Source organism: Caretta caretta, chromosome 27 (genome assembly GCF_965140235.1).
Source record: "Caretta caretta isolate rCarCar2 chromosome 27, rCarCar1.hap1, whole genome shotgun sequence".
NCBI classification, from domain to species: Eukaryota; Metazoa; Chordata; order Testudines; family Cheloniidae; genus Caretta; species Caretta caretta.
The window spans coordinates 7,880,156-7,899,800 of record NC_134232.1 but is presented as its reverse complement, the minus strand read 5'-3'; the positions used below and the strand labels follow the sequence as shown (position 1 = coordinate 7,899,800).

The 19,645-nt window shown below is 40.3% G+C and overlaps 1 protein-coding gene across 5 annotated transcripts in view; it reads right to left on the bottom strand.

Moving 5' to 3' along the window:
• DDX42 (DEAD-box helicase 42) overlaps nucleotides 1–19,645 on the bottom strand; it is a 33,343-nt gene that overhangs the window by 6,908 nt on the left and 6,790 nt on the right. For 4 of the 5 annotated variants that reach the window (XM_048830127.2, XM_048830124.2, XM_048830126.2 and 1 more), the window contains 12 exons: nucleotides 17,762–17,823; nucleotides 16,382–16,418; nucleotides 14,234–14,383; nucleotides 13,683–13,787; nucleotides 12,104–12,223; nucleotides 10,477–10,653; nucleotides 9,432–9,560; nucleotides 7,480–7,579; nucleotides 5,373–5,420; nucleotides 4,666–4,763; nucleotides 2,136–2,412; nucleotides 306–532 (listed from right to left, as the gene is read on the bottom strand). In XM_048830127.2, coding sequence (XP_048686084.2) covers nucleotides 306–532; nucleotides 2,136–2,412; nucleotides 4,666–4,763; nucleotides 5,373–5,420; nucleotides 7,480–7,579; nucleotides 9,432–9,560; nucleotides 10,477–10,653; nucleotides 12,104–12,223; nucleotides 13,683–13,787; nucleotides 14,234–14,383; nucleotides 16,382–16,418; nucleotides 17,762–17,823 — 1,530 coding nt within the window. Of the gene's footprint in view, nucleotides 1–305; nucleotides 533–2,135; nucleotides 2,413–4,665; nucleotides 4,764–5,372; nucleotides 5,421–7,479; nucleotides 7,580–9,431; nucleotides 9,561–10,476; nucleotides 10,654–12,103; nucleotides 12,224–13,682; nucleotides 13,788–14,233; nucleotides 14,384–16,381; nucleotides 16,419–17,761; nucleotides 17,824–19,645 lie in introns of those variants that run through there. The other variant, XM_075123711.1, reaches the window with a different exon arrangement.

The following is a 19,645-nucleotide window of genomic DNA, read 5'->3' as shown; positions in this document are numbered from 1 at the left end:
AGAAAGTGCGTGAGGATTTGATCGTAATAAGCCTCTTTAAACCCATGCAGTGCTCAGCTGGAATCAGCAGGTCCTGGCTTCCTTGGCACTGTCCGTCTTTTTAGGCCTCACAAACCCCGGAAAGGTGGACAAGTATGAGGTTTACATTTTACAGTACGGAAATTGAAACATAGTGAGACAAAAGATAATAGAGCAAGTTTGTGATGCAGCTAGGACTATATTCCTGAACTCATCTCCCCCTTGCCCAGCTCTACCCACTGAATGACGATGCTTCCCCTAGCCGAGAGATATGTTTTTGTTTGTACCTGCATTGCAAGGTCCAAGAGTTCTTTTGAAACATGCTGATTGGCTCCTTCCATATTTCTGACAAGATCACCAGCAAAATTACTATCCTTGGGAGTCAGTAAAGTGTAAGCTATTCCCTTCTCACCAGCCCTGCCCGTACGTCCAATTCTGTGCGTGTGAGTGTCTATGTCACGGGCCACATCGTAATTGACCACGGTCTTAATGGAAGGAATATCCAGACCACGAGCTGTAACATAGAGCAACATGACGATCAGCTTGATTATCTTGAATTAACACGAAGAAATCCCATCCAGATGGACCTGGGCCACTTTACACAGCTCAAACAAGAGAGCGTTTTGCACTAGACAACAACCCATTTAAGCCAACCCTGTTGTAGCTGAAACCACTGGTTAGCTGAAGTTTAATGACAGCCACTCGGACAACACTACACATCAGGTTAACAGGATCATGGACATTAGAGATGGAAGAGACCCATTCAGTCAAGTATGTCCCCTATAAGGGTGGGGAAGAGTGCCTTACTAGAGAATACAGCAGATAAAACAACACGTTGTTTTAGTCAAAAGTCCAGGATCTAAAAACTGTTTTCCTGAAAGTTTCTGATGTCGGTTTCCCCACTCCTAGAAGACTATTTAATGTCCCAACTGATTTTAAGCTACCAGACAGTCAATACTTCATAAGGGAGCAGTTAACCTTTTCTAAGAGCAGCTGGCAAGCAGATCCGTAGTCTAGTATTGCTAGAACTGAAAATAAAACGCCTCTCCTAGTACAGCGTTCTTTTGAAAAAACATCTGACTATTGTTCCTAAGGCTACAGAAGCCAACCCTGCTACCTTTTGTTTACTTCCATTTCTATGCACGGAAAACTAACATCATCAGCAATGCACATAACTGCAAGGTGCTGTGCTTCCCTCAGTGAAGACTCTGTGTGTGTGTGTGCGTGTGTGTGAGAGAGAGAGAGAGTTAGTATTAATACTTTGCACTTTTCTATCCCCCTTCATCGGACTTTCTCAGAGAGCTCACAATCCCGTGACGTGGGTAGTAGCCATTTTATAGATGCAGAAACTGAGGCACAGAAAGGCAAAGTGACTTGCTCAAGGTCACATAAGCCAGTAGATCAGAACCCAAAGCTTGCTGACCTCAGCTTAGTCCAAACTCCCTCTTTAGCTACATCCTGAAACAGAGCAATAGGGAAAGCCTAACAGGTAGCACACATGGATTTGTATGTAGAGGTGGTTGGAGTATTTTTGCCTAAATGAAATTTCAATGAAGCCAAAATGTTTGGGGGATTAGGGTACTGGTCTGGGATGCAGGAGATGTGAGAGACCCAGGTTCAAGTCCCAGCTCAGCCTGATTTGAAGTGATCTGGGATGAAAATCTCTGCTCTGAATTAGGCAGACTAGGGACTTGAATCTGTTTCTCTCATCCCAAGCCAGTGGCCTAACCTCGGGCCTATAACTTGACACCCTTTCCTGCCCCCCGCAACACAATTCATTTTTAAGAAAACACTCCAAAGGTTTTGTTTTCATTAAATGGGGAACAAAAAACAAAAGCTGCTGCAAAAACAGAATGCTAGTACTCTGGTTAACTTGTTTTTCATGTGATCATATTAAAATGTCCATCTTGTGTAAGACACTAGGTGATAGGCTGGAAAAAAGTCTTTTGTTTAGCTGCAGTATAGTCAGTCAGCTGCCATGCAAGTTTCCCTCATGTTGCTCTCACCAGGGTCACCTGTGCACATGGCAGCATTTAGTTTCTATGCTGATTCATTAGCCTCTCTGTTGAGGCTGCCAGCTTGTATATATTAACTCTAATGAGAAACGTGTTCCCTACCTGCCACATCAGTAGCAACCAGAATTGGGATCCCCTTTTTCTTAAAGTCTGAAATGACTTTATTCCTTTCGCTCTGGTCCATGTCACCATGAAGCAGCCCTAGGTTATGATCCTCCTGCTTAAGGTTATTGGCCAGCTCCTCTGCATTTGCTTTCTTGGTGACAAAGAGAAGAACACTCCCAGAAGAAGTGAACTCCACCAGGTGCCTGGTCAGCCAGTTCCACTTGCTAGGACCAGAGGGGAGAATCTCCACAATTTGTGTAACATCTTCATTTGCCTATTGGAAGGAAAGAGAAGACAACAGTTATAACCTAGAGTGGTAAAGGATGGCACAACAAGTACAAGGCAGACACTGAATGCAGCACAGGGATTCAAATCAGAAGTGTAGAGGCGAGGGGGAGGAGTAGGATGAAATGGGGTGAAGTTCCCCTTTTGAAGAAGTTTCAATTTCAGTTTGTATTTATTCCCTTGCCTTGTCTCTGAATACACTGACCCAATGGGGCACAGAAGGCTGGGACTGGCTGAACCATCAGTGTGGGAGAGGCAAAGCGCAGACCTTGCGAGGATGCTTCTAATGTTCTACAGCACCACATTTACCATTTAAAACAGACAGATTAAGCAAGACAAGGATCAGAGAGCAAGGGAATAATCAGGCCTAAGAACATGGAGAGGGGCACTCATCAGAAAAATCACTGGTGCAGGATCTGAGGAAGAAGGTTCCTCTAGGAGTTATGACATTTCACCTGAACCAGGGTAAATCGTGGTGTTGGTGGGGTTCACTGTACAAACTCTACATTGAACCAATAGGAGTGGGGGACATGGCACCTTTTGGGGGGGGGGGGGGGTGTGCACGCGCTCTGATACAAATTGTCCCAAGGAGGAGAATGTTTTCAAAACAGTCAATTTTGCCCAAAGAAACCAGAATATCTGCATTGCCCTGCAGCAACAGAAGGGGCACTGTCTGGCTGAGCTAGCGAAGAGGTTCCTTTTCTCAAAGGCAGAACGCTTGACCAGGAAGCTGAAAACCAAAGGGCTTTAATCAGCCATTAATTTTCTTTATTAATAAAACATAAGGCAGGATGTGTTGCCTTAGAAGGCATGTGTACAGATTTCCGTAGGGAAGGATTCTCTTATAAATGTCCTGCTGTACAGTTAGATCTCAGCAATTTGCATATATTACTTGCAAAATTTCTTCAAAGCAGATGTATGCCTGTCACCTGTTTGCACAATTAGCTGACACATAGCTGTTATGCTGTTGCCAAGCGAGTAAGTAGCCAAAATCCCCACATAAACCAGCTGGAAGCTTTTATATTACTAGTTTCATGAGGAGCCTTACAATTGTAAAACCAGTGCATAGGTTTAATTGATTCTTTACATTTTCAGGGCAAAACACAGGAATTCATCCATATGAGTCTCAGAGTAACAAACTGAAATGCTAAACTGCCATGCACTGTGCTGAAAATGTACTTGTGTTGTGTTGCCAGGATTAGACATATACTAACTTAAGAGAAAGAAAAAGAAAAGACTTATTAGAACAAAATGTAATGAAGTTCTAAGTTAAAAAAAAGGGGTCTAGATCTTTTCTAGCTGAGTAACAAGGCTAGTAACCTGTTAATCTCCAGGCAATCAGAGGCTACACCAGGAACTAAGGGCCTGAGCCACTGAAGGTAATGGCAGAATTATCAACTTTGATGGAAGCAGTACTGAACCTTAAGACAGTATTGGGATACACCCACAAAGACCAAATACTATCATTTATTTATTACTTGTATTATGTTTTCATTAAATGCCTGTATCTAAACCTTAGGCACCTAGATCTATGATGGTGAATACAATCAATGGCCAAACTGGGAAAGACTTTAACTTAGCAATTTATGAGTTATTTTTTCTCTAGAGCAATTTTCTTAGTATCAGTGTTGCTCCAGGCATTAATAAAAGCTCCTATCACAGTAAGGATGCTTAGTTCTACAGAGAATTACTACAGATAATTCTTTCCCAGGAGTCTGGCTGGTGGGTCTTGCCCACATGCTCAGAATCTAACGCCACCATATTTGAAGTCAGGAAGGAATTTTCCCCCAGGTCAGACTGGTAGAGATCCTGGGGTTTTTTTGCCTTCCTCTGGAGCATGAGTCACTTACTGGTTTGAACTGGAGTAAATGGCTGTAACCTGAACTCTTTAGATCAAGATTTGAGGACTTCAGTAACTGAGCCAGAGGTTACGGGTCTACTACAAGAGTGGGTGGGTGAGATTCTGTGGCCTGCGACATGCAGGAGGTCAGACTAGATGATCATGATGGTCCCTCTGGCCTTAAAGTTTCTGAGTTATCGTAAAATTAGAATATAAGTTTTTTTAAATTACATTACTTATTTTTTCCAGACCTCGTGTTCAAGAATGCAAAATATTTCCTCCTGGCAATCAGTGACCACAGCTGTAGTCTAAGCTTTAATGTAAATAACATAAGACGACAGAATAAGATGGTTTTCTCTACCATCTTTGAATTCTCTTTCAGAAACAATGTTGCAGGATTACCTCTCCAATGTCTCCCTGCACCACTCGAATCGGGTCGATCAGGATATCTCTGGCCAACTTCTCAATCTTTTTACGAAAAGTGGCACTGAACAAGAGAGCTGGAAGGAAAAGTCTATTTGAACTCTCTGAAGAGTACACTCCCTTTCTGTACTATGAAAACACTTCTGTATAGATCTAATTAACAAGCTCTGTACAAAAGAAATAAAAAAACTGTGCTAGGTATTAGGGATTCTGAGTCATAGTCAATCTTTTACCAAGTTTAAGGCAAATTTCCATCAAATCCCTTAGCACAAACAGCGCAGGCTTGTATTAATTTTCCAGAATACTTTAAATACATATACAGGAAAATGGCTAGAATAAGAGCATTTATTCAGTTATCCAAAAACAAGATGTGGAAAGACGGTAATGCCGCATTGTATTCCCATGGCGGCTTCCATCAGAGGATCTCACAGCAAATCAAATATTACGTCTGTCTATCAACTCCTCTCTGAGCTAGGTATTAAACAACACTGAAAACAACTGGAGCTGAACTCTTGAAAGTCTTGCCCCAAGTGACTTATCGAAGGTCAGAGAATGAGTCAGTGGCAAAGCTGGAAATAGAATCCAGGAATCCTGGCTCCAAGACTCTTGCTCTAACTACTAAATATCAACGCCTCTTCCTAGCTTTTACCCTGTGGTAGTTTGTTTTGAAACATGCTTGTACTTACTTTGTCTGTCAGGGCGCACATGGCTGGCAACTGATCTCACTTGGTATTCTGAGAAAGGAAAGAAAAAAACAGCATATAATCAAAACCTAGTACTATTTCACTAGTGAGTGGAAGGAAATCTAGTCAAGCTTTTTGTGCGTTCAGCGGATTTAAAAAAAATAAAATAAAGGATCCATAGTACTTTTTATACATACATACATATTTATCTATTTTGCCCTAGCAAACAAAAATCTGAAGAGGTTTCTTGCTGTTCACACTCACTAATCATTGGTTTATTAGAGGTTTCAGAGTAGCAGCCGTGTTAGTCTGTATCCGTAAAAAGAAAAGGAGTACTTGTGGCACCTTAGAGACTAACAAATTTATTAGAGCATAAGCTTTCGTGAGCTACAGCTCACTTCATCGGATGCATTCAGTGGAAAAATATAGTGGGGAGATTTTATATACACAGAGAACATGAAACAATGGGTGTTACCATACAAACTGTAACAAGAGTGACCAGGAAAGGTGAGCTATTTTCCCCTCCCCTCCCACCCCCGCTCTCCTGCTGGTAATAGCTCACCTTTCCTGGTCACTCTTGTTACAGTCTGTATGGTAACACCCATTGTTTCATGTTCTCTGTGTATATAAAATCTCCCCACTATATTTTCCACTGTATGCATCCGATGAAGTGAGCTGTAGCTCACGAAAGCTTATGCTCTAATAAATTTGTTAGTCTCTAAGGTGCCACAAGTACTCCTTTTCTTTTTATGGTTTATTAGAAGCCAGCTTACTCCACCTGAGACTTCAGTAGGCAAGTGTTTCAGGCCAGCTGATGAAACAGATGAAGATAGTACAGTAAATGGTTTTTGGCAGAAAGATACAGAAAATTGATGCACTTTGCAAAGAAAAAGTATGCCTTTGGTTGTGAAACAGCATTCATTACAGCTTCTGAGAGGGCTGATTGACTTCCAGGCTAAGTGTTCGTGCCATGACTGTAGAGCTAACCTGAGATACAGACTAAGCAAGGCTGCTTCCCAAAAATGAGGGAACAGTGTGTGTAGTGCTCCAATTCCTTCCACTCCTAACTCTGAATGGCCCTAATACAACAGGCACTGGCTTGGGAAGGTAAGCATTCCAGTTCAATAATCTTTGATGGGGGGCACGAAGCAACGGCAATCCCATGCTTGAAGTTGCAATATAAAAAGAAAAACAAACAAGAACTATCTAGGGCACATTTAAAAAAAAAAAAAAAGGTAATTCATACTTACCAAATTATCATGGAAATTTACAAGCACAAAACCTTGCCTGCTCGTTTCCATGATGATTATCACAGAAAAAAATTAATGACATTGTATTCACCCAGCCAAAAAAACAGTTATTAGTAAAAATGTGAGGCTATCAAAAAGCTCTAATTTACTTTATTTGCTCAACAATCAGCAGAATAGCTCAGACAGCAATTCCATAGCAAATTTTATGCCCCATATTTCATATTTAAGTTAAACAGATTGAAGAGTTGTTTAGTTTATTATTGCTTCCAGGTTGCATTTGTTTGTTGCCAAAATGCTGTTTCATAGCTCCCTTCAATTGTGCTCCTAATTAATCTGAGTGCACGTCCCTGCACCTCTTACAGTACACTAGCAAGCCTCTCTCCTCTTTGGTTTGCTTCGGCCACTGGAGAGTCAAAGCTGTGCTAAAGAAGGTCCTTGCCTTGATGTAACGACATGCAAAGCTGTACACAAATTCAATGCACTGATCAAGCATGTAACATCTCAGTGAAGTAGGCAGGTGTTACTACAGCATCCCAACTTATCCATGCATAACTGAGGCACGGGGTGAAGGGACTGGCTCGACGCCACTCAGAAAGTTGGAGGTAAAAGTCAGGATTAGAACCTAGCAGTTCCTGAATCCCATTCCCATGATCATTTTGCTAGACCTGCCTGGCCCCTTTTCATCAATGCTAAAAGGTCATGCCCTTTAAATGCATACCTAGCCAGGGTTCTGTCCAAACAGACTTTTCTCAATGGATTTCAAAGTTCTGGTAAGCTACAGGAGTTCCATGCAGCCAATTCAGATTGAAAATTGCATACTCCTACTTTATGCTGTATGGAGGCTTTCATTCAATACATACCAAAACCCATGTCAAACATTCTGTCTGCTTCATCAAACACAAGATAGGAGACTCTTTGAAGATTGGTAGCTTTCTTCTTCACATGATCAATCAAGCGACCCTATGAGAAAACAAAAATTAAAATCCACAAGCCTTTAAGTGTAACATAGGGGTTCTCAAACTGGGGGCTGGGACCCCTCAGGGGGTCACAGGTTCTTACATGGGGGGGTCGCAAGCTGTAAGCCTCCACCCCAAACCCTGCTTTGCCTCCAGCATTTATAATGGTGTTAAATATATAAAAAGTGTTTTTAATTTACAAGGAGGAGTCGCACTCAGAGGCCTTCTATGTGAAAGGGGTCACTGGTACAAAAGTTTGAGAACCACTGGTGTAACAAGCAGCATCTTTGAGGAAAGTGGCTACTGCTCTGGTATTTAATCCTCACTCAGTATAAATCATCATGATACTAAAAAAGAGACTTGTAATAGAAAATGTCTCAATGCTTCAGTCTATAACAGACCATTGCTATTCATACAGCAGTTCTGTATCAATTATATTTTCAAGTCAGCGGAAGTAAGATTCCAAATACATCCAGTTAGTGTGCCTGGTAGACTAAGTTTTAAGGCCGGGATTTTCAAAAGAGCCTTTGGAATTAGGGACCCAATTCTTTGAAATTCCCATCCCAGCATTTAGGGGCAACAATACAAAATGATCCTCTACTCTTAGTTTCATTCATGTTTGAAGTGAAACATGCACTAGAGACCCCACATCCAACAGACAACCCAGTGTTTAAACTGGTCACTACCTTGTCACTAGACACATACCAGTATAATTTTCTTAGATCTTAAAGGCATAGCTACCTGGAACACTAAATTTTGCTGGGGCCCTGTATAAAATAGGTCTCTTTGGTGGGCAATGCAAAAGTGCTCCCATCCAGTATATTTCAGTACTTTGTACACTCTAGTTTTAAATGACTCATATTAAATGATTTCTACCACTTCCACAATCTAACAGATCTCCCAGTTAGGAAATGTTCCCTGATATTCCACCTACATTTTCCTTCGCTTAGCTGCCTCTCTTTAGACTTAGTTATACCACCTTGGATCACTGTAGAGTACATTTCTATTCTTCTTACTTTTCAAATTGTAGACATGTAGCTTTATTAGATAGATTAGATAGAGGTCAAATACCCTGTGCTTTTCCTCAATAATTGGTCCAGAAATTTTTCATGTTTTGTTTTCACTCTGGTTGTCCATAACAGATAATCACTAGTGTTTCTTTCAGTTTGTCCTTTCTCATTTACCCACAGAATACTGATCTTAATTATCAAAATGTAAATCACTGGACTTGTGAATATTTTTGACATATAATGGTTACCCACTTATTTCTTTCTCCCAGGAATCAGTATAAACTATGTGGTGGGTACGCTGCTCAAGTTCTGCCCACAGTTACAAAATAGCTGGCTGTTTCTAACTGGTCAGCAGTGAATCAAAGTTAACAACGTAACTTCAAATTACTATCATTAGATTTCAGAGTTAACACACAAGCAAGGTAATGGACTGTTCACGCCTTTCAGTATTATTGTTGCACGTTGTCTGCTGATTCAGGAACACAACACTGGAGCTGGTCACTTTCAAAAGGTTTTCATCACAATCTCAAGGATAAGAAATCAAGTGCTGGTACCAAGCATGCCTCTTACTGACTCAATCTGACCATGTTCTTTCTCATCTGTCCTATTTAGAGATTACCCCTCTCAAAGTTTCCAGATTCAACAATGTTTTCGGCATGTTTGTTAAAGCACCTCCTAAGCTGTTGGTACTAAGGAAAGCTGCAGGGCTTGAATAGTTAAAGAAAGAGTTCCCCATCACCAGGTTTCAAAAATATGTCTCTCAATTTCAACTTAAATGAAAGCCAGGACCCTAAGCCGCAGTGCAGGCAAAAGAGAAAGGTTCCATCATCGTTAAGATATACTTACTGGTGTACAGACGACTATCTCTGCCCCTTCCTGCAGAGCTTTGGCTTGTTCCCACATACTTCCTCCTCCATACACAGCTACCGAGCGCAGGTTATACGCTTTACCAAAGCGTTTACATTCAGCATGGATCTGAAAGTTGCAAAGAAAGCAAAGCACAGCTCAGATTAGACACTCAAACGAAAGGCCTCTCACTCTTGGAAATATCATCTAATTCTTAAATCCCACCATCTCAAATTTGGGCTTAATGTAACTCAAGGGAACATATTACAAATCCTCAAGCTTGAATTCTGAGCTCAAATACATATGTGAAGCTTCCATTAACTTTACTTGGAAACCTATCCATGCATCCAGCTGCAGAATTTGGACCATAGCATTTAAACAGAACTTTTCGACTTCAGATAATTTTACAAACATTAACTAACCTCAGCAATGTCCTTTTGAGGCATATATTGCTATATTGTATATTTAGCATTCAGGAAAAACATAGCTAACATTATTATTAGTTATTATGACATTAGTAGTATTAGGGCATGCCAATATCAATATGATACAGCATAGGTCAGCATTGTACCAATCCGTAATTAACATACACGTTTTTTATAGATTTGACGCCTGCTTCCTGGGGCTACTCACTCCAAAATACTGCAAACAAATATTTCCATGACAAGAAGAGTGCTGTCTAGATATGAGAGTAGGGGACGGGGAGCTCAGATTCCCACGTTCTAGTCCTAGCTTTCACTGACTTGGGTGACCTCAAGCAAGTAATTTTACCTCTTTATACTTGTTTCCTCTTCTGTAAAAGAGAGGTAATATCAACCCACTTCATAGGTATATTAGATAATTAGTTAATATCTATAAAGTTGGTTGAGATCCCAGGATGAAAGGAGTTACAAGTGTAGAGCATTATCTTAAATTATAAACTAGTTATAACACACAGTTCCATCTTTTTCAACAGACTATTGCAGTTTATCTGCTAATTTCTCTTGCACAGAGATCTGCCATGTTCTATGAGGAAACAGTGCTAACAAACATACTATGTACCTACCTGTTGGCAAAGCTCTCTGGTTGGGCACACGATCACTGCAATGGGACCATCCCCTGGCTCCAGCTCCTTTTGATCCATGATGTGGATCAACATTGGCCAGATGAAGGCTGCGGTTTTCCCACTGCCAGTCTTAGCTATGCCAATCATGTCTCTGCCACTTAATGCAACTGGAACACCCTGAAAATAAAAACACATTCTAAGCCCATGTGTCAGCTAACACATATATAGCCTGATAAAGCAGAAAGATTGAAAGCCCATACAATCAGGGGGACAAGATGGCACAAGGGATTGGTAACAGGCTATACACACTTCCATATCTAGGTTGCCAAGTTCAGTCTGGATGAACTTGTTAGCACTTCAGGGCTGTTTTGTGGCCTATGTGAAATAAATGGCAAGGATTCAGTACAGTACACAGTGCATAAATATGCATATCACAAACACAATTGAAATTCCTTTTGAATCTTAGCAGAGGGGTCAAGAGACTGAACAACGCTCTCTAGGATGTGTCCCCTCCCTCTTGGTCCAGATGTAGGCACACTGGTGGGGTGGTGAAGAGAAACTTTCACTGCTCCTGACCATACTACACCAGTACTAATCTTTGATCTACTCACTTTACCCCTAAGCGCTGCCAATCCAGCATTTTTCAGCAGCAGAGACTTTTATACGCCGCAATATAGACTAATCTGGCATACACCAACTCCTAAACACAGCAAAGTCTGAGGAATTTTATCAATGTTAGACATAACTTTAAAAAATCCCATATATTTACTAAAAAAGAAACAGGAGGACTTGTGGCACCTTAGACACTAACAAATTTATTAGAGCATAAGCTTTCATGGGCTACAGCCCACTTCATCGGATCTATCTATGCTCTAATAAATTTGTTAGTCTCTAAGGTGCCACAAGTACTCCTGTTCTTTTTGCGGATACAGACTAACACGGCTGCTACTCTGAAACCATATAGTTACTGCGTTCTTAAAATATTAAAAAATGCAACCACAGCAAGGTTCGCTATAACCTTGCACTACTGACTCACAGTCTCGCTCTCCTGTTCTAACCGGCTGTGTATGCAGTAGAATCCCTTGCACATGCACTGCAATACAGGTGGGCCCACTTCACTGAGGCAATGAGATACAATTTCAATAGCCAAAAAACCCAAAACAAAACCAAAAAACCCACTTGCCATGTAGCCTACCAATCCTGCTCATGGTGCTAGTTAGGTGTGAACTGTTCGCTAGTATGAGGTTCTCCATGTGCTGTTCTTTGTTCATTTTGTGCAACACTTATTTTTAAAGCAACATAGTAAATATAAAAAGGGAACATCTGGCAGCGCTATATATTCCCCTGAGCAACAGGATAATGGCTCACACCTGCTACAAATCCTCCTGGGGGGGCCAATTAAAAAAAAGACTGGGGACTTTATTTACAGTTGATATTTAAAGTAACAGGTAAACCTATTTTTAAAAATAAGATTAAAGTGACTTGCAAGGATGTACATGAATTATTCCTTAGGATAGCTTAATATAGGTGATCACAATTGCTCACAGCTTCATGTGGACTAAGGGTCATTTTTGCCCACATCTCTTCTGCTTTTAATGCTAGAGGAATAGGAAGTAACAGTACTCACCTGACATTGTATAGGAGTGGGCTGGGTATACTCAGATTTCCGAATTTGATGCATAAGCTGTTCATCAAATCCAAAATGAGCAAAACTACTGCCAGGTCTGGGGGGAGCGGCACCAGAGACCTAGAAATAAAGAGATAAATGTACAATACAAAATAAAAACTAGGAATTGGAAAGAAAAAATCAGAGAAGTCTTTACACAAAATTAACATAACATTTTTGTATCAGAAGGTGGCACGTTTTCATTTTGACAGACATAAGGTTAATGCAGTGTAAAAGCCATAAGATACAAGTTTGGAGCATTGTGGACTACAGGAACATGAACAGCAGCGTACACCAAAGCTTTGTCTTGTAACTCTTCCAGGTAGATGTTGCAGGAGCAAAGTACAAGATTTCCTAAGTTTGCACTAAAGTGTCCACTGGAGGAGTTACAGTGCAGCACTTGGTGGTATGCTGCTATGCACAACCCCATAGTCCAGAACCGAGGGGCAGCACAGACAAGCCCCAAGACTCTCAAACCCCTGTGTGGTAGCTGGATAATACAACTTTTTTACAAACGGGGAAACTAATGAGAAAGAGAAACTAATAAATAGTCTGCCTAACTCATACAGTGATTTACTTGGGACTCATATCCAGGCATTCTGACTCTCAGAGGTAGATCATCTCAGTTATTTTTTATTTACTGCATAGGATAAAAAACTGCGGAACTGGGCATACACAGCACGAAAAAGATTACTGCTCTGGATTCAACACAGAACTATTATTGCATAATGAAGGAATGAGTTTGAACAATTAAATTAGGTTTGAAATGGTTAATTGTATTTAATATTTTACCATTACAAAAAAAACCAAACCTGAAAATAAATGACAGTGAGCATCTGAATTCCAAAGGTGTCCCAGGACAGAGCACAAATGACAGAGCACGGATTCCCTTATCAAACATTACTATAGTTTCACTTCTCCACGACACAATACCTTAGTCTAATTGTACTACTTCTGTTTTTGTTTTCTATGGCAAGCAAACTGCTTCCTCGGGAACCAGAGTTATTAAATTCCCAGATTTATAAACACAAAGCAACATCCCTAAACTTAACTATGACACTAAACTAGTGTGGAACTTCTGAAAGCATATACTAATACATTTTACTTTATTCCTCTATGCATAGGTTGAGTGAGCTAGACAGAGTTTTAATGTTGTTAGATAAATGAGATGGGTTTTTTATAATGTGCCTAGACCAATGGGCAAGCATGTTTAATATAAATGAAGGACACTGTTTTCCTCGTATTTGCAGACATGTACCATATACATATTGAGTACATACAAACCCTTTAGGAAATGTAAACTGCACTTGAAATACATTGGCTAAGATTTTCAGATGTAACTGATGGTCTTGGGTGTCCAAAGGGCCCCAACTTTCAGGAAGTGCTGAGCACCTGCTCTCTGAAAATCAGACCCCGTTAGGTTCTCAAGTGGTCTCAAAATCACTGTCCTTTGTGAAAGTCTTGGGCATAATAACTACTAAAGTAATCCCAAGGGGTGAAAGTGAGGGGCCCTGGGAGTATGGTCTTATTTCCAGCTTACCCGTAGATTCAATTTATGTCGTAGTTCCACTATCTGCTGTGGGGTGAGGCTGCTGATTTCTTCGTGCTCCTCGTAGAAGTTTTTCTCAAATGGAGGGTATTCAATCTGCAGGTTCAAATACTCACAGTTAGTCAAGAATCCATTCTGTACACTAGATTTTGGCACAAAGGTTTGTCCTTTTCTGAGCAAAGTCTTAATCATCCCTGAAGTTAGCCCACAGCTGGGCTGGGAGGATGATTGTTTATTTGAATTAATTTCAAATTCTTGACTCCACTACTGCCCTGGACATCCCTGCCACTTATTCATCATCCTGTAAAATACTACCTTAATTTCTTACCACTCTGTTCCTTTTAACTCTCACCGGTAATCCCCTAGTTCTTTTCTGCTCAATTACTTCAAACAGATCAAGATGAATTTTATAATAACTGTTAGCTAACTTAAACCTTTCAATCAGGTAGCTATTTTGAGGTGCTCCACAAATCTGGCTCATTAGGCTGAGGAACACACAAATTCCTTAAGTTAAAACCCAGTAGAAGAAACTCCATCCCTACCTCTGAATGATCAATAGGTGGAAGAGGATCTATGACTTTTTTGGATGGCGCAATTGGATTCCCATCACTATCATATTCCAAGTTATCCTCTTCCTCTTCTGGGACCACACCAGCAGTAGGATTTTCTGCCATGTAGCGAAAATAAGCTTCCTGCAGCAAAACACATCAGTAAAATCACACCCAAATACAATGGGAGAAATACTACTGTATTTTTGCTTAACTGGTGCATATATTAGATGGTCGCTCGCTTTAACACCTACCATTGAAGGACAACATGTTCACTAGAACTGGCTCTTCTAGTAAACAGCAATAGTAGTAAAATCCAGAGGAAAGAATCAGAAGAAATGAAGAAAGCTGCTATAATGTTCACTTAGTACCACAAAATGCTTTAAAAACTTTTTTCTTCTTCAAAAGACTGATTAAGAACTGTTTGTACCAAGAACTGTCATGTGTTATGCTTTATTAAATCGCAGGGTCTATTCTTACATCCATAAAGACTACAGAACAAATGCTGCCGCCTTTTAAACATGGAATTTTGAACAAAAAGTCACTATACGTTCAATTTTTTTTTTTTAAACACCCCCCCTAAAATGCCTCAAATGTTTATTTTTCACCTCCCCCAACCATCCTGAGTGAGGATGAGGTGTTTTGCTTCAATGTACTAATGGACCGTCAACACCCCATTTAAATGGGAAAGAAACAATTCCAAAAGAGAGGCACAAATTGGAATTCACTGAAGGCACTGGAAGATCCCACCCTACACATCTAACAAAGATGCACATCTACTGTAGAGACTCATTTAGCTCTCACTGTTAATCTGCAAACCAAAACATTCTCATGGGGAAATGAGCGTCTCATCTGACTTCTCAGCAAAGATTCAGGGGCCAGATTTCCAAAGTCCAGTGCATGTACCTGTGTGCAAATGTTTGCACTTGTCTAACTTTCGCATGTGCATTCAACAAGCCAGTTAGCTGCTTAACTAAACATCTGTGCATATAATTTGCATAGTCTCAGGTATTTGCATGCATAAATTAGCTTCACTCAAATGTATATAGTTACAGCACATTGGTGTGGTCCTACATTACTGAAACTAACAGAATAGTTACTAACAAATCACAAAGTATCAAATAATTAGGACATGTCAAATAAATGAATAAAGTACATTTTGAAATGAAGTCTCTTTTCTTCATTTATTATCTGTGTTAGGGCACATCTACAAGTACACTTACTGCACGGCAAGCTAGGGTGTAAAACTGCAGCAGTCCCAGCATGCTGCACAGTAAGTGTCCATGTGGACCCTACTGCAAAACATAGCAGGGAACTCTTAGGACATTCCAGCAGAGTTCACCCAAAGACTTAGTAAGCAGCATGCTGGTGTGTTGTTGACTCAAACTCCAGCTTGCTGCACAGTAAGCGTAAGTGTAGACATGACCTTATTGTATTGCCGAATTCGGGACTGGGGCCCTAATTATGCATAGAGAGGAAAAGATGATCTCTGCCCCCAAAGAGTGACAAAATTTGGCTGACAAGTCATCAGAGTGACTTCCCATGATTCCACTGTAGCTCTGTATTAGATGACTATGATCTAGATGGAAGAACAAACTGCCTCCAGGCATAGAAGCTCAGCACAGCAACTTGGCTGACCTAGCAGCTGATGAGTGGGTAATGTTTCTGGGAAGAGGGATCTCAGACAAATTGAAAAAGATTTGGTCTAACTTTCTAGAAACCTTTCATTTATTCCTAACAGATGGAAACCGAGACATCACTCTCCTCTCCCTCCCATTTCTTTTCCTTTCTGTTCTTCTCTTTTTTGGGGGGTGGCGGGGGGAGGGTGTGGAACCAATATAAATAAAAGATATTACTATAACCAGTTTAGATGAGGCCCAGAGGTATTGAAAACTATGTGTATTTTAAACCATATCAGCTGAAAGATCCTCTCACATACAAGTTAAGGAACTGTGAGATTTTTCTCCCAATATTCTTTATTTCTTTTCTAAAGCATCTGGAAAGGCAGGGACAACAGGGAAACTAGTAGACTCTCTCGATGAACTTCCAAGTTTGTTTCAAATGGTATTCAAGTTTTGCTTGTACCTAAGTAGTTAGATTTTGGGGGGATAAAATAGATAGAAAGACTGCATAGGAACTCACTTGGTCATCTTCCTCTTCAATGTCATCTCGAATACCCCTGGAAAAACAAGCGGAGAAACAAACTTCCCTGCAAATGTTCCACATACCCAGCTCTGTATTGTCACTTGAGTAGTGATGAGCTCCATGCTTTAGTGGAAGACACAACACTAACAATATCAAGCAGCAATTAAATCAGTGTATAATCCCAACCCACAGGAGCTTTCATAATACATAATCCTGCACAAGCGTCTTTTACTTCCACTAGCATGGCTGAAGATTAGGAATTCTTTGATGTGGATTCTACTGTGAAAGTTTTTGAAAAGTGAGCATTTTGGTTTAAGTCCCTGGCATTACCAAAAGATGTTATTACAAGCCCATAACTAGAGAGGGACAGGAACCAGGAAGTTTGAATCCAGTTCAGGGCTTCCCCAAAGTCGGTGGTGGTTTGGATCCAGTGTTCTGTTTCAGGCCTATGAACAACCTGATCAACGCCATGCAATATAGACTACATTAACACATCTGATGTTCACAACAAGTATCAATGGTACATAGTTATTTCACTTGATCAAGACAGACAAGCAATCTCCCCCCTTGTAAATCTGCTTCTGAGCTCAAAATTTCCCAACTGTGGGGAGCAGCATGTGGCACTGTTCTTAACCCCTGAACTAGGTTTAGAAGAATCACAGTATTTACTGCAAAATTGTGTTCATTTCTAAATTTGTCTGTGCTGCAATGGTGCTTTCACCAGATGATCCCAAAGGAGCCATCTATTCTAATAAATATGGTTTTAGGCAAAACCAAACATTCCTAATCACTGGGGAACAAATAGCTTCATCTGGGCCAGTCTGGCAAGCTAGTAGCAATGAAATGCATTGACATGCAAGGATCTCAGTTTAATCCCTCAGTCTCTAGGTTTGCCTGGCCTGGGATTGCTGGGCAAAGAGTACCTGAATCATACTTGGGAACAATGTCCTTTGGATATTGCTCAGGAAGGCAGCGACTGGCTTTGTAGGGAGCTATACCCAGTTTTCCTTGGCTTGTGTAGATGGTTGCTGCAATGTAGGGACTTTGAGTACAGGGAGGGAAGAAAAGGCGTTGGTGATCCTTCCCAAATAAAATAAAAGCCTGGTTTGTTTTCTTATAAGTGAATCTTCCAGTATGTTTTGTTTTGGGGTGCCTCAAAGGATTCTGCTAATCTATCATCTGATGCTATTTTACTGTACAAAAATTTACAGCCACTGGAAGGGATTCTATGCTCTGGTTATTCACTATATTTACATGACATGGATCTAAAGAACCAATTAAGTTTAATGTAAAATGGAGAAGATGGTTTTTATAAGCCTTGAAATGCTCTAAACACCCTTACAAGGCAGGATCTGAGAGATACAGAAGAGAGCTTACTTTGTATTCTTTCTTTCCTTGTCTTTCTCTTCAAGTCTCTTCATGTCTCGGGCTGCTTGATCCTAAGAGGACACAGAATTGTATCACATAACAACCACAAGGATAAAGCTTGGAAAGGAAAAATCCTTATTGCAATGTTGTTTATACAAAGTGATGAATGACCTTGCAAAACATGATGATAAATCTGAAGCGGGAAACAGGAGTCAGTCATATTGTAATAGGACCGAAGTAATCAGAGCTAGGTTATTCCATCATGCCACAGGAACAGCACTTTTGGGATTCAACAGTCTCTCATTCCATGTCCTATTATGCTAACCATATCATGCCACTGACTAATCCTTTGGGAGTTCTCAGGCCAACGTTTTCCAATGCTGTTCTTAAAAACAGTTTTCTTCGCACATCGATCAGGAAAGCTGTGCCAGCACCAATTGTCTTTAAACATAATTGCAGCTAGCAGAGTTGATGCCAAGGCATACGTCATTAAGATCAAAGTAACAAAAAAGCTTAAAATACTATCTTTATTACTTACAATGAATGGCGTTGTACTGCCTGGTTAGATCTTTGGCGATGTTATAGTTCATCTGAAGGTTGAAGGCAATTTGGGTGAAAGTAATCATGAAATGATAGATTCCATGATTCTAAGGAAAGGAAGGACAGGAGCAGAATAAAGACAATGGACTTCAAAAAAGCAGATGTTAAACTCAGAGAATTGGTAGGTAAGGTCCCATGGGAAGAAAATCTAACGGAAAAAGGAGTTCATGAGAGCTGGCAGTTTCTCAAAGAGAGAATATTAAAGGTGCAACAGCAAGCTACCCTGATGCAAAGAAAAGACTGGAAGAATAGAAGGGAAAGACAGGAAGAAGGAAAGAAGAAGCCAATATGGCTCCAATCAGAAGCTCTTTAATGCCTGAAAATCAAAAAGGAATCCTACAAAAAGTGGAAACATGGACAAATTGCTAAGGAGGCGTACAAAAGAACGGCATAAGCACGTATGGGACAAAATCATAAAGGCTAGGGCACAAAAAGAATTACACCCAGCAAAGGACATAAAAGGCAATAAGAAGAGGTTCTATAACTACATTAACAGCAAGAGAAGGATGAAGAAAAGTAGAGGTCCTCTACTTAGAGGGGAAGGAGAACAAACAACTTGTGACATCAAGAAGGCTATGGTGTTTAATGCCTATTTTGCTTCAGTCTTCACTATAAGAGGTTAATTGTGATCAGAAACGTAACAATTAATATTAACAACAAGGACGACGGAATGGAAGCCAAAATAGGGAAAGATCATGCTAAAGAATATTTAAAGAAGTTAGATGTATTTAAGTCAGCAGGAGTTGATGAAATTCACCCTAGGGTACTTAAGGAACTAGCTAAAGCTTTCTCAGAACCTATAGCGATTACTTTTGAAAACCCTTACAGGGCAGGTGAAATCACAGAGGCCTGGAGAATGGCAAACAAACTACCTATCTTTAAAAACGGGAACAAAAAGGACTCAAGGCATGACAGACCAGTCAGCCCTAACTTCAATACCTGGAAAGATACTGGAACAAATTATTAAACAATTCATTTGTAAATACCAAGAGGATAATAGGGTTACAAATAACCACCAAGATAGATTTGTCAAGAACAAATCATGCCAAACCAGCCTAATTTCCTTCTTTGACACAGTAACTGTTCTAGTGGGGGGCCTATAGACATGATGTCTTGATTTTAGTAAGGTTTTTGACACAGTCTTACATGACATTCTCATAAGCAAAATAGGGAAATGTGATCTAAATGAAATTACTGTAAGGTGGGTGCAAAACTGGCTGAAAGCCTGTACTCAAAGAGTAGTCATCAATGGTCCACTGTCAAATTGGGGGGACATATTTAGTGGGATCCTGC